The sequence below is a fragment of the Gymnoscopelus braueri genome (assembly GCF_963280865.1).
Source record: "Gymnoscopelus braueri genome assembly, chromosome: 3".
In the NCBI taxonomy this organism is placed as follows: Eukaryota; Metazoa; Chordata; class Actinopteri; order Myctophiformes; family Myctophidae; genus Gymnoscopelus; species Gymnoscopelus braueri.
Window position 1 is genome coordinate 17,323,853 of NC_137612.1, and position 20,081 is coordinate 17,343,933.

The window sequence follows — 20,081 nt, forward strand, 5'->3', positions numbered from 1 at the left end:
TCCTATAATTATCCTCTTCCTCTTGATTCTTTTTAAACTAGTCCACAAATTGGCTCAGTTAACTCTTTGCTGTGGTTTAGAGACCAATAAATAACCCCCTAGACGGAACTAGACAAATGTTCCATTGCCCATTTGTTGCACCCATTTTACTGGTGGAAACCTAACTGAGATCACTAGGTTTTGGTTGACTTTATTATGTTGATATTCACCATATATTTGGTCTGCAGATGTGAGTTGAATCACACACACATTGCTTTCATCTGGAGGCAGATGGGTTTGTTTAGCTCACACTGAATTTAAAGCTATTATAAATGTAAGGAAAGGCTAGTTTTGGCTCCTTACTGTTTTCTTTTTTATCCATAACAACAATACTAACACAATACAATAGCCTACACACAATTCACGACTACTAGTTTGATTTCACTAGCCTTTACAGTTGAAATTCAAGGCTTCAGAATTCTTTTATAGATTCTTATGTTATCTGGTGCAACTACACCATGTCAGCATGTCTACACTGGTAAGCAAGCTGGCCAGAAGTCATTTATTATGTGTCTTAAACTTTAAGCAGTTCTGTTGACACATCAAACCAACCTGACTTCCTGGGTGCAGCAGTTTTCTACCTCTCTCCTAGGAGCTGGTGCCACCACGGCACCACCCATGAGGTCCAATACAATACAATACCTCATGGGTGGTGGCACCAGCATCTGTTTGGTGTTGGATTCTGCAAATGTTGCGTTCATTGTTAACATTACTTTTGCTGTTGTTGCTTAATTAGGATAGTAGTAAAGAGACGAGAAGCTAGGGCAGGGAAAGGGAAAGAAAGACATGAAACACAAGTTGGGATTGAACCAGGGACGTTGCTATTATGTGGTCGACACACTATATCCAGTCAGCTACCGCCGGGTCCGGCACACCCCATGCATTCACTGGTTTAGTTGAGTGCTACGGCAGTGTACTATCATAAATTCTATGTGTTGACTCCAAACATTTTCCAATCGAATGAGACAAGCAAGAAGACAAAATGTATGAGCTATGAGGCTCAACTATTCAGAAGTTAAACAGTATCAGAAATTACCAGCGCTAAGGTGGACACTGCATCCTTGTTTTACCAGCCTAAATTTAGTCAATTTCATTATCCTGACTGCCTCAAGTTATTTTTCTTAGTTTAGACTGGGATGTCTGTGTGAGCTCAGAAGAAACCTGACAATAGGACGTTGTCCTACTGTTTACTCTACTGGCTCACAATGGTAGACTGAACAAAAGGGAACAAAACACTGCATTCCCCAGGCAAGGTTATCCTGGTTTGAAGTCAGTTTTTGACAATGACGGTGCAAAGGCAGGACATGGCTTTCAAGGCCCTTTTGATTGGTCCATTGAGAGGAAGTGTGATTTTGTACCTCGTGCCCTTGTACCAATCACTCCCTCAGGTTTGTGATGGGTTGAAACTACGACAAAAGATCTATGGATGGAGATTTCAGCCTTTCTTTTCCACTGTTTGAGTAGTTTTCGGCACGGCACACCACTTTGCATCCTGTTTTCGAGCTTCTCGTCCATTATTCCATCATGCCATTTACTGTAATCCTGATCACACCCCTGTAGATCACTGTTATTGTCTCAAGGCTTACCACAAAGATGACATAGGGCATCTACGTGATTTGTCCAACCACATTTGTCCGCTATGCTGTCATCCAACCTCTGACATTTGAAATCCCCCTTGCATAGCGGATAACGGCCTAGCTTAACTTCTTGACCTGCACTTGGTTCTAACCTGATTTTAAGTGTTCTGATCATTGCTCACAGTAGTGCTGCCACAGTGTTATCTTCACATTGTAACCTTCTAGTGTTGGCTGGTTGGGTATGTCTGAGTCATCCATGATCGTTTTTGAAAAGGCTGGTTTTAAGGCCTGAATTCCAGAGAGGTGTCAGGGGATATCAGCATGCTGAACCAATGACCCATTTTGACACCTCCGCTGCAGTCTGTTGTAATTAACACAATGTTAATCTGTCTCTGCACTGTGAAGCCCCCCCCCCCCCCCACACACACAATTCAATTCAAAGGGCTTTATTGGCATGAGAAAACATATGTTTACATTGCCAAAGCAAAAGTGGAACAATACAATCAAAAGAAAAGAATGTATGTACAATTAAAAGGGAATAGAAATGATGTGTACACATCATGTTACATTGCAACTGTTACATTGCAACTGAGGGAAATCTAACTTACAAAACCATAAGAATTGTGCATTTGCTGTCAGAAATAGTTAGCCTATTTATTCACATAGGAAAGGTTAGCTTGATAAGCTTTTGAAAAGTTGTGCGCAAATAGCAGCTGTTTTTCAAAAGTGTTTAAAGGTAGTTGCTCTGTTTGTTTGTATGTACAGTGTTTCTATGTACCGAGGTCACTCGATGCAGGCAGTGCAGGAATACACACAATGATTAGTAGTACACCCTTCCCCTCAGCCCTATCCAGGAAAGGGATTTTTCCAACCGAAATGATTTCAAACCAAAATGGATTGTGGCTGGTGGTAATTTTCCTATACCCTGGCCCCACGTCCACAGTTAACATCTTCATAAGGTGGTATCTATGGATTTCCAAACCCTTGTGGAATTGCCATCATCAGCAGCCTTGTTTCCTCTAGGGGACAATCAAGATGTTTCTTTCCTGCGGGTCTCCTTAAACGGACCTCCTCCTGACCTCCCTGCTCACCCTGTACTCTGCCCTGGCTTGAGACTTTTGGCCTCATTTGTCTTGTCAGCAGGGGGTGGGGGATGCCGGTGGTGGTGCTCCCAACTCAAAAATGAAGATGCAGACAGCCACTGGTCACAGTTGAACGGGTCAATAAAATAAAAAAGCAGATGGTCGAGCCCAGTGTCCAGGCAGCGAGTCAGTGACACAGTGTTTATTAAACACTACTGCAGAAAATGTCCTTTTGACCCTAAATGATCTGACGAGGTAGATTGGACAATGTACATTATGGACTGTTAATCACAATTCACCCTTAATCAGTTCATCTGTTTCTCTTGTTTGGACAAGTGACCCCATTGTTCCCAATTCCTGACAGCTGGTGCGCTGTGTGGCCAGAGAGAGGCTTCCTTTTACGCAGTAAACATGTCCTCTTGTATCCTGCACATGCTGTCCCTCTCAACTGAAGGCTTATCTGACCTGGAAACGGCCTATGTGCTGTAGGATTTTTTAGCAGGGATGGACATGCCACTGTTGGCCGGAGTCGAACTCTATAAAAAGGGGATTTATTGAGTGCTCAGTCTGTTTGCTGCCTCTCGTCTCAGACAAACACAGACTGTTCTACGTGGAGCAATGAGGGGGCCGGAAGTTTCCAGCATTGCCACTGAATACTGCTGCATAGTGTGCGTGTGTGTGTGTGGGGGGGGGGGTCAAGACAATCGTCGCCATACAGAGACCACAGGGCATTGCTTCTTCTCTGAGATTAGCTTGTAGGCAGAGTGCAAAGAATAGGATATCTGAAGTGGTGTTCCTTCAGTACTGAACAAAACTGTTTCTACTGAAAGTCATTCATGAGGTAGAGGCCATGATTTCACACACCTTATGAAGAAACAGTTTGTTGCCATGAGGATAAACATTGAGCATTGAGTTAAACGTGACCATTGAGCAGTCATCCTGGCATTGTAATATTGCTCATTGGAAATCTGCTTGGGAAAGACTGTACATGCTGACATTGCCGGAACAACCCTGAGATCCGGTCTAATCCAGAGCCAAGAGAGGGGGAAACTGTCTCTAGTTCTGGATTAGGGCAGCTGCTGAGGCAGGTCACCACGCGCACCCCCCTGATGTCCCAAGCTCCTCCCCCCGCTTCAGTGATTGGTTGGCGAACTATGTGGGAAGGCAGAAGAGAGTTCTCGTTGAATGAAGTCTGCCTGTTGATCTGACAAAGGCGTCCATTGTTCTTCGCCATCACAGACATTTACAAAGGATGCACTTCACCTGCTTTGTAATGCATATTGAGTTAGTCTTGATTGTACTGTGAGCCTTTTGGCTAGGTAACTCTTTTGCCATTCTTGGAGACCCCATCAAGTTATGTAATACAAAAAAATTGCAATATTTTTCTGAATTCTTAACTCACTTCATTGGAACATGGTCAACCTGTTAGAGCACATAACACATTTTAATCACTGGAAATTCAAATAATGTGAAAAAACTGTATATGTTTTAATTTGGCATTTTTATACGTAATCAATCAATAAAAAAATTGGTGTTTGAACAACACAATCTGCCCGCCCCAACATTTCCCATTCTCAAGTCTGTGATGTCAGGAGTGGAAAAAGATCCTCTTTGGTAAACTCACCCAAGCTCTGCTTTTAAGAACTTATTGCCATACAATTATATAAAAAAGCAACCGATATTGTTTTCCAGATATGGTGTAGTATGTAAATATCTGAACTAAGTTGTCCGTTATCTGTTGCCCAAATGTCTTTGTCCTTTACAGGAAGGAGAGAATATTCCTTTGTATATACTGTGATGGCAAGTGACAACTGCACATTGTGCTGTGTGGAACAAATCAGCAGGTTGTGGAATGTCCACTGTCCACTTTGTGCACTGATTTTGTGTTAATAGACCCCAACTTTGGCACACCTTATAGCACAAAGGCCAAACCGGACCATCGAGTTCCCAGAGTTTTAGGTTTGCACACTGACAGTTAAGTGGCTCAGGACTGTTATTGATACTGTTATGTTCACACAATGATACGGTACATGGCCAGATTACTTCATTATTTCAGTGTAAGGAGCATCAGGTTGGACTTTCTTTGATGGTTCAAATAATCCATTTTATTGTTACATCACAGGTTTACAGGTGTAAAGAAGTGGGTGAATTTTTTTTTTGTGCAAGCTGAGCTCCATCATTTGTAGTTTTCAGGAAAAGGGGGAGCAGCGAAAGTGAGAGCAAGGAGACAAATACAGGAAAGAAACGGGTGAAAATTAAAATAAATCAGTTTATACGTAGTCATATAGCATAAAAACAAGGTAGCGTGTATGTATGTGCAAAAAGTAGCATCTATGTACATGAGGTTAGTTAGACATCTGTGCATGCTGGCCAAGCAGATCTGAGCTTATGGAGATGAACAGAAAGAGTCTGTCCCTCTGTTCTTCTTTATCGTCCTGCCATGGCCTCGTTCTCTCTGCCAGGCATGTGGCCTCCTCTCGGCTGTTTCTCTCTGTCTCTCTTCCCTGCCTTTGGCACTCTGCCTCTCCTGCCTGCCTGTCTGTCTGTACCCAAGCCTTTTGGTCAGATCACATAAGACCTGCTCTATCATGCCTGACTTAGCCCTGGTGAAAAACGACCCCCGCACCCGTTTCCCAATGTCAGCGGAGGACATGTGAGGAATGGACACTGACAACTGCTGGGTGGGGGGAGTCAACGAGGACAGGAAGGGTGGATAATAGAGTATAACAACCTGTTGAAAGAGTGAACAGGCAGGTACTTGGACAGGTGTAGTTCAGCTCATTATTGGTCATTAACCGTCATTAAAAGCAATTATGATATATCCCTCTATATTCTATTTACTCTGTTTTTCTACAACTGCTATGCGACCACCCATGCCCATACGGCCTATGGGCAGTTGGGCACCATTACCTCACAGCCACCAAGGGTATTGGCTAAAACCATGAAGTAAAGGTTGTAGTTTTAATTGCACCCCCCCCCCCCCCCCCAAACACCAGTCCATTTCAGAAACACACAGATCAGTGTTGGGGCTGTGAAAACGCATATATAAAGGCAATTTTGGAAATTGTGATGGCTGTCTAATTATTATTAGATCCTTGGTGTAGACTAGGAAAGTGGATAATATCTTCAGACCTTTTCCATCATGATTTCTGTGACTAATGTTGCCCATAGGTAACCCCATGCCTGAAAGATACATCCTCTGACTCAACACTGTAGTATCAACACCGTAATTATCTAGAGGAAGACATGTTCAGGGTATTTAGCATTACAGTGCAGTCAGTGACATTACAAACAAAGTTATAGCTATTCCAAACAGGCTTAGAAGTTTAAAGGAGGCAGGCAGCTCTCTGGGCCTGATTTAAGAAGCAGGTTAAGATAAGAAGTGTTCAGTGTTCTATAACACCCGCATAACTTTATGGTAAGTGCCGCAGTTTGTAGTATGTATAGCAAGTGGACTGTCAGAGGTCAATTACTTTGTAACTAGACTCTGCAGTGCTCACCTGTTGAGTTTGTTCTCTTTTAGGTGTTACATCATATACAACACACTCACCCACCACACAAACAAATTGTGCATTGGGGTCGTGTGACCCCCTGGCCCTTGGAACAAGAGCTGTTAAACAAAAGTGCATAAGAATGCATGTATGACAGGTGCATGTTTTTTTTTGTATTTTTTTTCTGTCATCTGAAACGTGCACTCTCGCCTCTCCCTTAGATTGTTCTTGGCTGGGTGGGTGGGGTGTGGGAGACCACTAGACTTTCAGCCCTGCAAATTGGTGATGGGGTACCTACCATCGTACCAAACAGACACTGGCTTAGTTTAGGCTTCCAGGGACCAATAACGATGGCAGAATTTGATGTGAACTTTGCACCAACATTTTTGTTAGCCTATATTCCATAACCTTAACAGCCGAATGCAGTGTTGCCACTTCAGTGTGTTTATTTCAAATTGTAACCAGATATTGTTCTCCTAACACACAGCCCCTTTTATTTGTTACAATCCTTTTCACTGCTGGCAGAGCCATTGATGGTGTGACACATTCTAGAACGATTTCTCTGTTCCACTCCAGTGGACTGGGGGAGCGTGCCGTGTCCACAACGCACACATTGTGCCAGGTTTATGGTTACATTTTGTGTTAGTCACAGGCTCAGCTACTGGTGCTACTGCCATGCGTACTCAGTAGTTGGTCCATGTCTCTGCTCTTGTTTTGCAATATTTAGATAAGCGCGTTGCCTAGCAGCAACGCTGAATAGACTTTGTACGTTGCTAATACATATTCAAACAAGTCTGACGTTGGAAGACTGCTACTTGTATTATATTACATTATTATATTGAGGTCCACGCCCCAGGTTACTCAGTGAGAGCAAATTATTCTTTGAAAATGGTCTTTCTGGGGATGACAAAGATTTTAGGGTGATTCTGGCCTACTTAAATATAATTAATCTTCTCTTTGAAACCTGCAAGGTGGTGAGTATAATTACATTTTATTTCATTTTTAATACTAGTAAGAGAAGAATGGATGTTTTATGTCTCGAAATAGGAAATAGCAGGTCTGTAAATAAACCGTCCAGGCATACTTTGGCACTTGTTGCTGTGGTTGGTGAACAGAGCGCTAATGTTTCTTAGATGAAATGAATGGCAGGCCCTGTGTGAAAAGGCCAGGATGCCTGGGTCCACCCCGGACAGTTGCAGACTGTAGAGGCCGGCTCAGAATAGTCTGTTGTTAGGAGAGGTTAGAGGTGACTTTACAAGAGCACTAAATGGCAAACGGCAGCTTAACTGCCCTATTGTCTCGCCATACCAAATGTAGAGACAAATGATTGCAATAATGCCTCCATTTGGCTCAATTGCTGAAGGAGCTCTATCTGTGCACCAGACAGTGTCATTGGGGCACTAGGGAGGGCTTGAGCCATGACGAGATTATCAGATAAAAAGCTGCTACTCATGTCATGTCTGGTCAAAAAGCTAAGCCACTCAGAGCAAAACTTTTTACCCTGTAGTTTATCTTTCTTCTGGAATCAACAGCCTCACTGGCATTTGAGATTGATTGAAATCCAAAGCTGAACAATAACAGAAGGCTGTGTGTTGCTCTATTCCCAGACAATGCATTGTCCAGTTCTCTATGTTTTCCGTTGCTGGGAAAGTGCCATTTACACTTTGGGGTTGGTTTAGAACAATGGGGCAGATTCCATGAGCCACTGCTGTTGTTTCCCTCACTCTGGGAAACCGTTTTCAGATCTGCAGTTATTTTTGGAGCTAACTGTAAATTGTGGATGATAGATGGAGTATTATGTCTTCTTCACAAGGAGACTTCTGGCACACTGGGACTGGGAGAAACAGAATAGCTTCTGTGTGGGTGTGGGTGTGTTACAGTTGTGCATATGTGTATCGCGTAGCCATTCATATGTGAGTTTTTGGCTTCTTGTTTCTGGTCCAGAGTAGACCTCAGTCGCGTGTTATATGTTTGCAGAAGTATTTTTTCACCATTTGGCTTGCCTTATTTTTAGTCACTCTAGAATAAGCATTGCCCACTGAAACGTCTCCTTGACCCAAATGGGACACAGAAACTCCTGTAGGAAATTAGAGAGCAGCGAGATGTGTTATCAGTAACAGAATGACAATGAAACAGTCATAGGGGCTCTATGCCACAAACCAAAGCTACTAGCTTTGGGGCTATTAGTAGCCTTTGTTTTTTTTACTAGGAGTCTCTTTAAAAAAAAACACACACACCAGTGTGAAGTAAGCGGTACCTTTGAGTTTATTTCATTGAGCTATTAACTTGAGGAACAATGTTAGATCCCTGTCCATTCATGTCAATGGGTTGCTCTACAGCGCCACTTGAAGCAAAATACACCAATGCGTTGCAAATAATTAAGCAAGCCTTGTGGCCCATAGGGCAGGACAAGTACACTCCCTGGACATGACTCTCTAGGGACTCACCCCCAATCCAATAATTGATGCTGAGTGCCAAGCATTTTTTAATAGTCTTTGGTATGACCAGTTGGAGAATCGAACTCCAACCTCCCAATCTCAAGACAGACACCCTAACCACAAGGCCACTGAGCTGGTTAGTGGTTAGTGATGCAAATACTGAAAATTAAAGATAGAATCGGCAGGGCCTGCTGCTATAGTGTGCGTCATGCGTGTACTTGCTTGCCTCTTGAGTGCATATGCGTGTGCACTCACTGTCTGTCTGTGTGTGTGTGTGTGTTTGCGTGCTTTGCCTTCCCATGTGTGTGCGTGCGCTTATAAGTGGCACATGCCACAGTAAATAAAAAGAAAATGGTGTGTATGAAATTGTCCTTGGAGCACTGTCAGCACGAGGATAATGTTGTGATAGAGTTCCATTAAAAGATTTACTTTTAGATGGAACATAAATGTGACTCAAAACCTCAGTTTGGAATAGGCTAATTATATAAATACTTACATGTAATTAAAGTGCTCAATATACTTAAATACATGTGTAGGGTTTTGTCGAAATCCCAAATCAAGACAAAGCATTTGAACCCAAAACACACATTGAACATAGTGACATAGTGAGAAAAACCTTTATATGGGAATCAGTATCGAGGTAAGTTATCTGTAAAGTAGCCCTTTGAGCCAATATTTTTTCCAGTCGCTTCTAAACATGGTGTTAGTTTACCTCTCACATAGCTGATGTCCTATTTTTCATCTCTGCACTCCATCCTATCCAGTGTTTACTGAAGGTGCTGAGGTGCTGGTGCAAGGCTACTCGAGACAGGAACCTCTTCTTCTAAAGGGCTTCTCTCTGTGGTCTGCCCCCCCACCCCCCCCACCCCACCCCACATGCTTGAGTCTGCTTTAATTACATTGTGCTCTCTAGAGGTAAATCAGGTGCTCGCCAGCCCTGCAACCACGTGTGCGTAATGAGCCAATTTTAGTTCATTATCAAAACTTTCAACTGGGTTTTAGCTTTGCCACGGCAGAGCAGACTGCATTCCAAACCATTTATGAACATTTGCAGTGAGAGGGCCGACCGCTGTGGCTGATCAGAGACCTGTGCATTACTTTATGTCTCCCTGTCGAATCAGTGAGCAAATGACCACCCATAGAAAAGTTGGGCTACAGACAAAGCATTAGCATTTGTTGTATTAAGTAAATATTTGTATGTCAAAGTTATTGACAATGAAATTCTGAAATTATTATGTGAATCACAGTCTCAATTTGCACGTAAAAACTAAAAAACAACAACTGGTAACTAACTACTCTAGTATCTCCACACAGATTTTCCACAGTAAAGTAAGGTAGATAAAGGATGTCACACTGCATTAAAACACGCCTGTTTTCATCTTATGTAAGTACTCCCAGAAGTGATGTTCCCAGAATATTTGGAACCTGAACACCGGTCTGTCTTCCTGCTTATCTGCTGGTGTCAACAAAACCCAGCGGGCTTGATCCCAGCACTAACTGCTGTTTATTTACACAGAAGGAAAAGTCCTTATGCAACTACTCTACGCCCTCACAAGGTCAGCCTTAGCACTTCTACATACGGTATAGTGCGCATGTCGAACCAGTTTTATTCCTCTTTTGGTGTTTCTACTGCAAAAGTTAGAAGCAGTAGCAGTGCTGCACTGTCAGTTTGATTTGAACGGCTGTGTGTGCAGTAGTGCACGCCACGACTGCTGTGAATAATCCGAGGTGTAACGCTGTCTTATACAATATTGTAACAGTAAACACATGACTTGAAAGGAATCCAGCATGGAGAGATCTGTTTTTTTCTGTGTGTGTGTGTGAATGCCTCTTTAGAATGCCGGGGGCAGCAATGGAATGAAAGCTTGTGTGTGTATTTGTGTGGGTATATTGACCACTTGGGCCTCTGCATTTGAAAGCCCTATTATTTGAAGGCCTTCTTGCCAATTAAGCCGTGGACATGGACTCAACCTAAATAAATGTAAAAGTTGTCACCTTCTTAGACAGTGATGCTACCCACAGGGGCCTCACTATAAGAACCCTCTTTGAGAGTAGTCAGACTGCTCTCTGTCTTTACTCATTATGTGTACACACCGATATGTCTTTATCTTGCTTTTGCAGATAAATAGGTAAGCTTGTATTGTATCACCTGTTGCCTTTATGGAAAACAAGAATGACACAGTCATATTATACCAGCTTGTGCCAAGCTAAAACCCTTGAAAAGTACTGTCTTGACTCTTGCATCTTACATCTAAAGTTGACTTAAAAGGTCCAGCGCAAGAACCAAATTGTTAAATTAGATCATTAGAAACTCTGCAGCCGCAATGAGGCACTCAGGTCAGGATTATAATTAGATAAGAATTAATAGATTAACAAGAATTAAATTAGCTATGTCTCTGAAACTGTGTTCAAAGGAGTTGAATATGTTATTGAATACTGTAGTTTTTATTAGAAGCCTAGTAGTTGTAAGTTATTTATTTTTGTTTATGTTTACAGTTAGATGTTGGATTGTTTGTGCCTGTGAGAGTGCATGAATGTCGTCCCTTTGTCCACAATTCTTTAGTTCTTTTCCCTTGCTTTAGTTTGCTTGAAAAACATATTGAAGGTGTTTGGCGGAGGGTAAAGAGTAGCGTGTGTCTGTGTCTTCTGTAAGTTAGCGACGGTAAATTAGTGAGTGTCGTGCTGAATTATTTGACCGGAGGTCTTAAGCCCGTTCAGAGTATTGCAGACTTCTCATTGGCTAGAACACTTTGATAGAGGTTTGGGTTGTGTAGTTACCTTGCCATGATGTAACTCCAAGGGTGGGCGAGAAATAAAAGATAGTTGCTCCATTGATTAGAAATTGTTCATTAAAAATATGCTCCTCATTGACTTACATTGTAGGGCGAAACCGCTCTGGGGCTCTCTTTCAGTCTTCAACTTCCTGTTGATTTTACTATTTGAACACCCAGATCTGCGGATCCAGTCCGGGGTTTCTTCAATAGGAAGTTGACATTTTTTAAGTAAACAAACCATACTGGGTTTGGTGATGTTCTATATAGTCAGAATCTTTGTTTGCGTTCATTTATGGGCTAAAAGAGCTCCTCCTGAGCCTCTTCACCGTGCAATGTATGTCAATGAGGAGCATATTTTTTTTGCCCACCTTTGGAGTTACATCATGGCAAGGTAACTACACAACCCAAAGTGTTCTTGCCCTTGAGGAGAAAGTCATGAAAAAGTCACGAAAAAATCACTACTAGCGCAGCGACTGAATATAGACCAGCTCCACAAGCTGGTAAAAACTAGAGCTAGTATAAAGTTCTCTGCTGATTATTTCTTCTTAAAGAATGTGACATTAAAACCACAGAGTCATGTGGACTGCATGGCTCCTAAGGGCCGTGGCAGAGCTCTATCCATGTCTGTATATGACTGGTGTGAGTGACAAGGCCAGATGGCCTCCCAGCATTAGACCACTAACACACAGGGGGTGTGTCAGTGGGCTCCAGTTTCCCCTCCTTCCCGTGTGCTTTCAGTATTTACCTGGCTGTTGAAGGATAAAGGAGAGAGTCTGGTCCTAATGCTGGCTGCAGAGATGAGGCTTTGTCCTCTTCCACCCTGATAGTCTTGCCCAGTAAAGTGCCACTCAAAGTATCACAGATCACAGATTGTTCCAAGCAGGTTTTGTACCCAAAACACAAACATGCTAACCCTGGCAGACCCGGCTGGCACTGTGCTGCAATGCTGGTTCTATTCCTGGGTCTGGAGGGCAAGGCGAAAGGTTGACTTGGCGAGCACACAAGACACGATTGTGGGTATTTGGTGGACTATGTGGGTACAGTTGCCCACGCTGGGCATCACGCCCTGCTCTCATCACCGCGGGTTGCTTGGACAGTGGGCTTGTGTCCCATACTGGTTGGAGAGAGGAAGCTTCTCTGTAATGAGTAAGCTGGGGAAATAACCAGATTCCAAGGCATAATACTTTAACGCTAATCTTTGCCTTTAACCTTGTTCTCTCAAAGATACTAGGGCCAGAGTTGGATGGATGACGGCAAAAATTAAAAGTCCTTACAACGCCAGACCCACAAGTGGTCATTACAGGCAGAGAGAAAGGGAGTGTTGTGATATATTGGATACTTAAAGTCCACACTGAACATTTTCACTCTGCCTCTATCTCTGTGTCCTGTTTGCTGTCCTCCCTCTATGCCTGCTGTAACTTACATGGTGCTTAGCACAGTGAAAGGCCTCTCTCCGACTGTTCTAAATTGTTCTCCCACATGCATTGGTTGGCACAGTTAGGCCGTTCTGCATTAGGGAACTAGATCAAGGAGACATCATGGAGCCCTCTAAAGGATAGCATGACCTGGATATACATCAGCATGCAACATCTCCAACTCCAGCACAAGCTGCTTTGTCACGCTTTACTTTGACTCTATTGTTGTTGGTACAGCACAAGACACAGAATTTGGGACGGTATCATTCATTTGCAATCTATTCATTTAACCATTTAAACGCCCTAGACTGAGATTAGGGCAACGTCGCACGACGTGCGCTTATAGATCTGCTATTTTTGGCGAATGTTCCCCAAAGAATATGGATGTTGGGGTTCAAGTGGTTAAAAACTGAAAACCAGAATTCAGTAAATGGTCTAACTGTGCTTCAGACTCTTTCTTGTATGACCTGTTCATTGGTTGAATTGCCCTTACAAACCCCTCAAATGAGAATCACTGTTATTGACCTGTTATTCCTCACATACCTGATGCTATTAGCTGTCTGATCAATCACCATTACAAAGCCGTCCAATCAGAATCTGTGTCACCAAGCAGTCCAATTGTGTGGACACAAACACATCTCTTGCCCTCTCACACATGTATAGGTTGCACAGAGGTACTTAATTCATGTTCATTGTTTTAAAACAATGCTACAGCTTTTTAAAACTGCTACAGCTATAGGAATACTAGGAAGTGAATTCGGTTCACTTTGCTATGCTAAAGTTAGAGAATCAACTTCAAAAAGTACCGACTTACACCATAAAATGGCTGATCTACTACAAATACCTTTTTACATGGACTTACATAACTTTTCACATTATTATTATTGCTTTGGTCGGGACTTTTTTTTACAAATAAATATTTAATAATAAATACATTGTCCAAAAAAAATTTGTTGTAGTAATTTCGGAAAAACATTTATACAATGATTTTGCTGTTCTTGCATGTCATTGTTGTTTTTTTTACATCAAAAAAACCCTCTCATATAAATGTATTTACATATTTATATAAAAAAAAATGTCTCATATGTGTTGTGCGTTAGTTTTGGTTATCCACTGTTTAAAGTGCCAATGGCTGTATGCTGGTTTAGTTAGTAGAACCACAAACGGATGGCTTCTCTTCAGGCCCCTCTGATCTGGGCCCCTGCTCTGGCACTGCTCCTGGCTTCTTGCTGAGTGTGTCCACCTGTCTCCTTGGTCAGGGAGCACTCACATAGCGCTGCTCCTGCTGCTCTGCTGCTCTGCTGTCAGCCAAAGGGATGACATCATCACGGCCGATCCAGACACGCACACAATGCATGTAGAGGGACACAAACATTTACACTCCGTCCATATGGACAGCGAGGCATTTCCATGCTCCTCAGTCTGCTGAACAGCGTGAGCTGTTTACAGCTTGTCTTCCCGATGACCAGTTGAGCATAACGCCACCCTGTTGTGATTGTTTTTGTCAGTGTCTTTGTCTAATTTCTTTTAGCTAGTCTTGTCATAACAACAAAATCGTTTCTTTCCTTCTCATTCAGCTCTGATTGGGTGGAGATCCTGGAGCCCCGCTCTCGGGAGCGCATGTACGTGAACCTGGCCACTGGCGAGTGCGGCTGGGAACCCCCGCTGGGTGCCCCTGTCCGCCAGGCCGACGGCAACCAGTGGTGGGAGCTCTTTGACCCCCAAAGTGGCCGCTTCTACTACTACAACTCATCCGGCCGCCGGACCGTTTGGCACCGGCCCCAGGGTGGAGATATAGTGCCCCTGTCCCAACTACAGGCCATGAAACGCTGCAGCGAAGCCAAGCGGGCTGCGGGGGACTCCGACAGGCAGCAGCACAGCACCACGGGGAGCATAGGCAGCGTGGGAAGCCAGGGTCGCCAAACCCCGCTGGCCGAACCAGAGCGAGAGGCGACCAGCCCCAGAGCCCAGGAGACCAGTGAGAAAGAGACGGGTGACACTGAGCTGGAGCTGGCTGTGGCAGACAGCAGGTCGCAGGGAGATGGCAGCAGCTCTGAGCGCAGCACAGAGAGCAGCAAAGACTCACAGAGGTACGTCTGAGACCCTAGATGTTACAAACAGGCCATGGTTTCCTCTACTCTACTGTATAGCTGAAAAGGGGAATTGAGCATAATTATTAAGGGATCTTATTACATGGGGAAATAGGGGGTTGGAAGGTGATAGCGATCACATGCATGTGGCACAGTGACTTGTAATGACTTTCAAATGCTTGGGGCTATGAGAACTTGCTGGATTATTTTGACTTTTGACCAGTCAGGCTGATCTCCAGACCGCCTTTTGTATTTTCATTCTCACTTATCTGAGCGATCCATATGCCCTGTGTTTCCATAGCATGGTCTGTGAACCGTGCACACCAATTTCAGCAAATCGCTACCAAATGGGAACGCAGGCTTGCAGTCATACTGTAGGGCATAACATTTCCCCCCCCTTGCGAGTGTTGCGTGGTGGAGCGGAGCCCCTAACAGTAAGTCATTCAAGAGACCCCATCATGTGCTCAGCGCTGTGGACTAGTCTAAACCACCATATCTCCCTCCCAGTCAGATTCCAGGCATGCCACTTCTATTTCCCCTGGCCCAAGGCCACCGGAGCTGTCTTTAGTGTCCTTATTCTCGTCTTCATTCCACTCTGTGCACTTAGACTCATTTCATTTTCCTAAAACAACCCTCGAAGACCGCTGGCCATTAGAGACTGTACGACCACCTCTACTCAATGACTAGCTTCAACCACCGTGGACCTGGAACACGGTCGGCTGCATGACCTCTCTCAACTCAGGGTTTTGAAAGAACTGCACCGTGTTGTGTACATAAAGCAGAACACATGAGAGACATGTGAGCGAGTGTCGCTGTTTGTGGTTAATAACATGCAGAACTGCCAGCCCTGCTGTTCTGTTGGTTTATACGGTTCCTCTTGGTTCCTTGCTGATCAGATTTTTTTCAGATCTCACCTTTGACCCAGCCCCCAGCCTCCTGGGATTACATGAAGGTAAATGGGGGGAAACTAACTGTTCAGCCCAGGCTGTTCAAGACCACTTCTGGAGACTTCTGTGCTTTAACCCCCAGGGTGTGGGAGTCCTAAACTCTGTTCTGTTCATCCCCAATGACTCAACCTTTCCAAAAGCTTCTCCTTCTCTCTTCTACCAAAAAACACAATGGCCTGCAGTGTTCCTGAGATCAGGGCTTGAGGAGGATTGAGCGCTCAGTAGCTCGATACCGCACTCAGCCATATGGCCGTGCACATTTTCACCGGCCATCCTCTTTAGCAAGTAATTAGAAACCATCACGCAAGGCGGAGAGAAGCTGGAATGTGACAGCTCAGAATGGATGAAAACAAACTCAGTGGTCTCATGTTTGGGGTCAGGCAGAAACGGCGAGGAGATATGCACTTCATTAGCTAGCCAACAGGCTTATTGATAATGACAGGAGTCAGTGGCTATGAGAATAAGGGTGAAAGATGGTTAGGGAGGGTACCAAAAGGTTCCGACATCGTCTAATTAATTGTATGGACCCACCCAGAACTAAAGTGTTGTGAGTCTTCCAGAAGGCTATTTATTGTCCTCTTAGATTTACTGGAGGCGTTTTAGTGCTTGTTTTTGGTCATAGTTTTTTTCAGTCACATACATTTCTCTTTTTAAGTTTCTCTATTTCTATGGTGTTTCTATTTTTCAGATACCTCTTTGATTTCCTCTATTTTTATGTCTACGTAATTTTAAACAATGTCTGGCAAGATCATTTATTCCCATACTTTCCTTACATTTTACCTTAGGAATTTTAACAGAAATGGGAGCATAGTTAGTTTCTGTTTTTATTTTATTTTTAAACACACACACAAAACAGCAGGGGGTCATTGTGTAAATGGGACCGTCCCATTTGTTCCATTGCTAGTTCCCTTCTTTTGTTTTCACCCTATAAATAAATCAGAGGAGTGGTCATAATAGGTGGACAAGTTTCCAAAGTTTCCAACTACAGACCATCTGTGTTATCTTACTGTATGCACTGGTTGGATGAGTCATCTTCCCTTCTGTTCTCGCTCTTTGTATCTGCAAAGGTTCGTATCTGTCTTAACGTGTGTAAAAGCAGGGCGTGTACTGTGTGTGTGTGTGTGTGTGTGTGTGTGTGTGTGTGTGTGTGTGTGTGTGTGTGTGTGTGTGTGTGTGTGTGTGTGTGTGTGTGTGTGTGTGTGTGTGTGTGTGTGTGTGTGTGTGTGTGTGTGTGTGTGTGTGTGTGTGTGTGTGTGCGTGTCCGTCCAAAGCTGTTACTCATTGGCCAAGTCTTATCACATGTCCTGGGGATTTCTGGGTATTTTGAGCCTGTGGCGCTCATCAGGAAAATACCTTGTTCTCCAGAGGTAAACAACTGTGTCACATGTGGCTGTGGGTAGAGGGAACAGAGGCGCACTGATCTGTTTGCATGATGTGGTGCTGAAAGGTGGAACTGATCATCCAGTTAGTAACATCTGTACTATATTTCACCTTGTGTGTGTGTGTGTGTGTGTGTGTGTGTGTGTGTGTGTGTGTGTGTGTGTGTGTGTGTGTGTGTGTGTGTGTGTGTCAGTGTGTGTGTGCGTGCGTGCGTGGCAGTACTACATGGGTCATCTTCCATGTAACATCTGCATGATATTTCACCATAGATAACCTGCGGCATGTGTGTGAGTGTGAACCACATGCATGCGCGCGCCCATTGCCCACTGTGTGTGGGCTGCCTTCCAAACTACTTTGAAATTAGAGCAGATAGTTTGTGTTTGAGTGGATGTTTTACTGCCTGCGGAGAGCTCATGACAGTGCAGTGTACCCAGCAACCCAGAAGTCACCCGTCCAAAGAGTGGTTCACGTGAGGGTCACAGCCCTCTATTGTCCTGTGGGTTGGTCGAAGGGTCATAATGGGCCACTAGAAGGAAGAAAAGCCCCTTTAGTTAAGCCTGTTTGTCCCCAGGGTCAACTGGGAGCTTTCTCCAGCAGGAAGTCTAGTTATGCTGAATAGTGAACACCAAATGACTAGTATGTGCCCTCTTATTTAAGCCTGTAATCATACAGCGCTGCTCTGAAGACTGACTGCATTCAGTCCGAGGCAGTCAGGCTGACATGACATCAAACACTTAGAACTCGTTGTTCCGGATCGTTAGCTAGCTTTTTAACATGTACAGACTCCAATTGAGAGATTGCTATTTAACCTTTTGCCGACACTGATATTTCATTGCCTAATGTAAAACTTCCCTCTTTGATATTTCATTACTTATTTGTGAGGTGATTTGAATGGAAAGTGAAGACCTTTTTAACATGTAGTTTTGAGTTACAAAGGTTTTAAAAGGCAGCTGTGACAGTTGTCACAGTTTGGGCTATGGAAGAAAAGGGGTATTGTATCATCCCGAGCGGGAAATTGTCTTGCCGGGTGGCGAACCGGTGGCCTTCTGTTTGCAAGACAGCCTCTCTACACATAGCCATTCAGTTACGGCTTCGTTTTTGTACATACAAGGAAGTAGAATCATAATTCATAATTCATAATTTGCTCTGGGGTAACAAGTGTCCCTTTCACCTTAGGATTTCTGTTTAAAGGGACTACACCATGAATTTTTACTTTTTCTTATTTTTTGTGTGTTTTTGGTCTCCCCTACCTCTCTTCTATCCCCAAAAATACCCCAGTTTGAACACTCAGGCTTTCACAGCAAATCTGGGGTTTTCTGTAAATTGGTCTCAAAACAGGCCAAACTGATTTGGTCCCTGACGTGACGTGACGTCAGGGTACAATCCCTCCCGTTTTTCAGTTCCAACCAAAAAACTAATTTTTTTTTTTACTTTTTCCACACAGAACCAGGAGATAACATGCATACAAACTGGCTCAATAGCGCCCCGTGCCAAACAGGACAATGTGGTGTTGCAGGTGAAAGTGCTTTATAAGCCAGAGAGAAGTTAGTTGGAATGAGTATATCTAAGGCTTGATTTAGGCTCAAACCTTTTGAAAAACGTTTGAGGGACATAAACAATATGATATTAAATATTATTATAATTTTTTTAATTCATGTTGTAGTCCCTTTAACTAAGTATTTATTTAGTCTGGAGAGTTAAAAGAAGTCCATCCCTCCCAAATAAGACGTAAACAAAAACATGTTGAGGGTTCCTCAATGTGTGACTGTCTGTCTGTGAGTCATCCAGGAGATTTAGGAATTGATTTAGGAAATGATGAGGAGTCTCATATGGGTAAACAGAGTTTTGAGATTTTCAATGAGTCATACAATGACATGTTTATAGGGCGAGCAACAAGGCTCTCACACTTTCATCTTCTACCACTCGTCAGGACGCAGCAGCGACATTTTACACACACTGGAAATACTATGGCTTGTTTTATCTCCGTGCTCCAAGCATGGTAAGCTCATTTCTCGTCTCTCCAGATGGTGTTTTTTAAGTCTGCCCTTAATGATATAGGCGGGGGTGTTTTTCTCCTTTACAATGAAAAAAAAGTGACTCTTTTAAATTTGGGATGTAGTTACATTACCTCAGTTCTTTGGTCCAGTGAGTGACATCGTCCCCATTTCTTATAGCTACGTATGTCAACTTTTCACTTTCTCTGTTGTAAATGGTGAGTTTATAGCGCTGTGTAGACCTTGATTACAGAGCTATGGTTTTTATGTGTCTTAACTAGAGGAGTGCATCCAAAACCTCTTTTCTTTTATTTTGATAGTGTTTTAAGCTTGGCTTTCTCTTTGTCTTAAAAACTCCTTCTTCCTTAACGACTTGAACCCTCGCGTCCCTATTGTGGGGTGAATATTTGGTGAAAATAGCTTGGGCTATTGTTGGCGCGTTTTGGTGTAGAGGAACAAAATGAGGGGGCCTAGTATAGAGTATACCACTGGTTTCCATGTTTAAGTTGCATACCAATTTGTATGGGTCGCTAGTAAATGTCCCCTTTTTTCATTTCCTACATTTAAAAAAAAAAAAATATTATTTCAAAAGATTAAAAAAAGTTTAAACAAAGAAATCACAACTTTTCATCAATTCTAATATTTTTCAAAAGTAATTCTTAAATAAAACTTAAAAATCAAATAATTTCCATCGAGCTTGTAGATCTGCTATTTTCACTATGGGTCCCGGGCAAACATCTCGTTTCTCTTTTGGGTCTTGAACTGAAAAGCTTGGGAACCACTGGTCTATACTATACAAATTGTTCCATTTGTACGCTCTCAGAGTTATGGGGGTCCTTGAAATTAAAATTTTT

At 43.2% G+C, this 20,081-nt stretch overlaps 1 protein-coding gene across 3 annotated transcripts in view; it reads left to right on the plus strand.

Annotated features, from left to right (window-relative positions):
- The window catches only part of arhgap46a (Rho GTPase activating protein 46a), a 40,209-nt gene that overhangs the window by 1,119 nt on the left and 19,009 nt on the right, over window positions 1–20,081 (plus strand). For 2 of the 3 annotated variants that reach the window (XM_080425245.1, XM_080425246.1), the window contains exon 2: window positions 14,394–14,906. In XM_080425245.1, the coding sequence (XP_080281371.1) occupies window positions 14,394–14,906 (513 nt within the window). Of the gene's footprint in view, window positions 1–14,393; window positions 14,907–19,125; window positions 19,233–20,081 lie in introns of those variants that run through there. The other variant, XM_080425247.1, reaches the window with a different exon arrangement.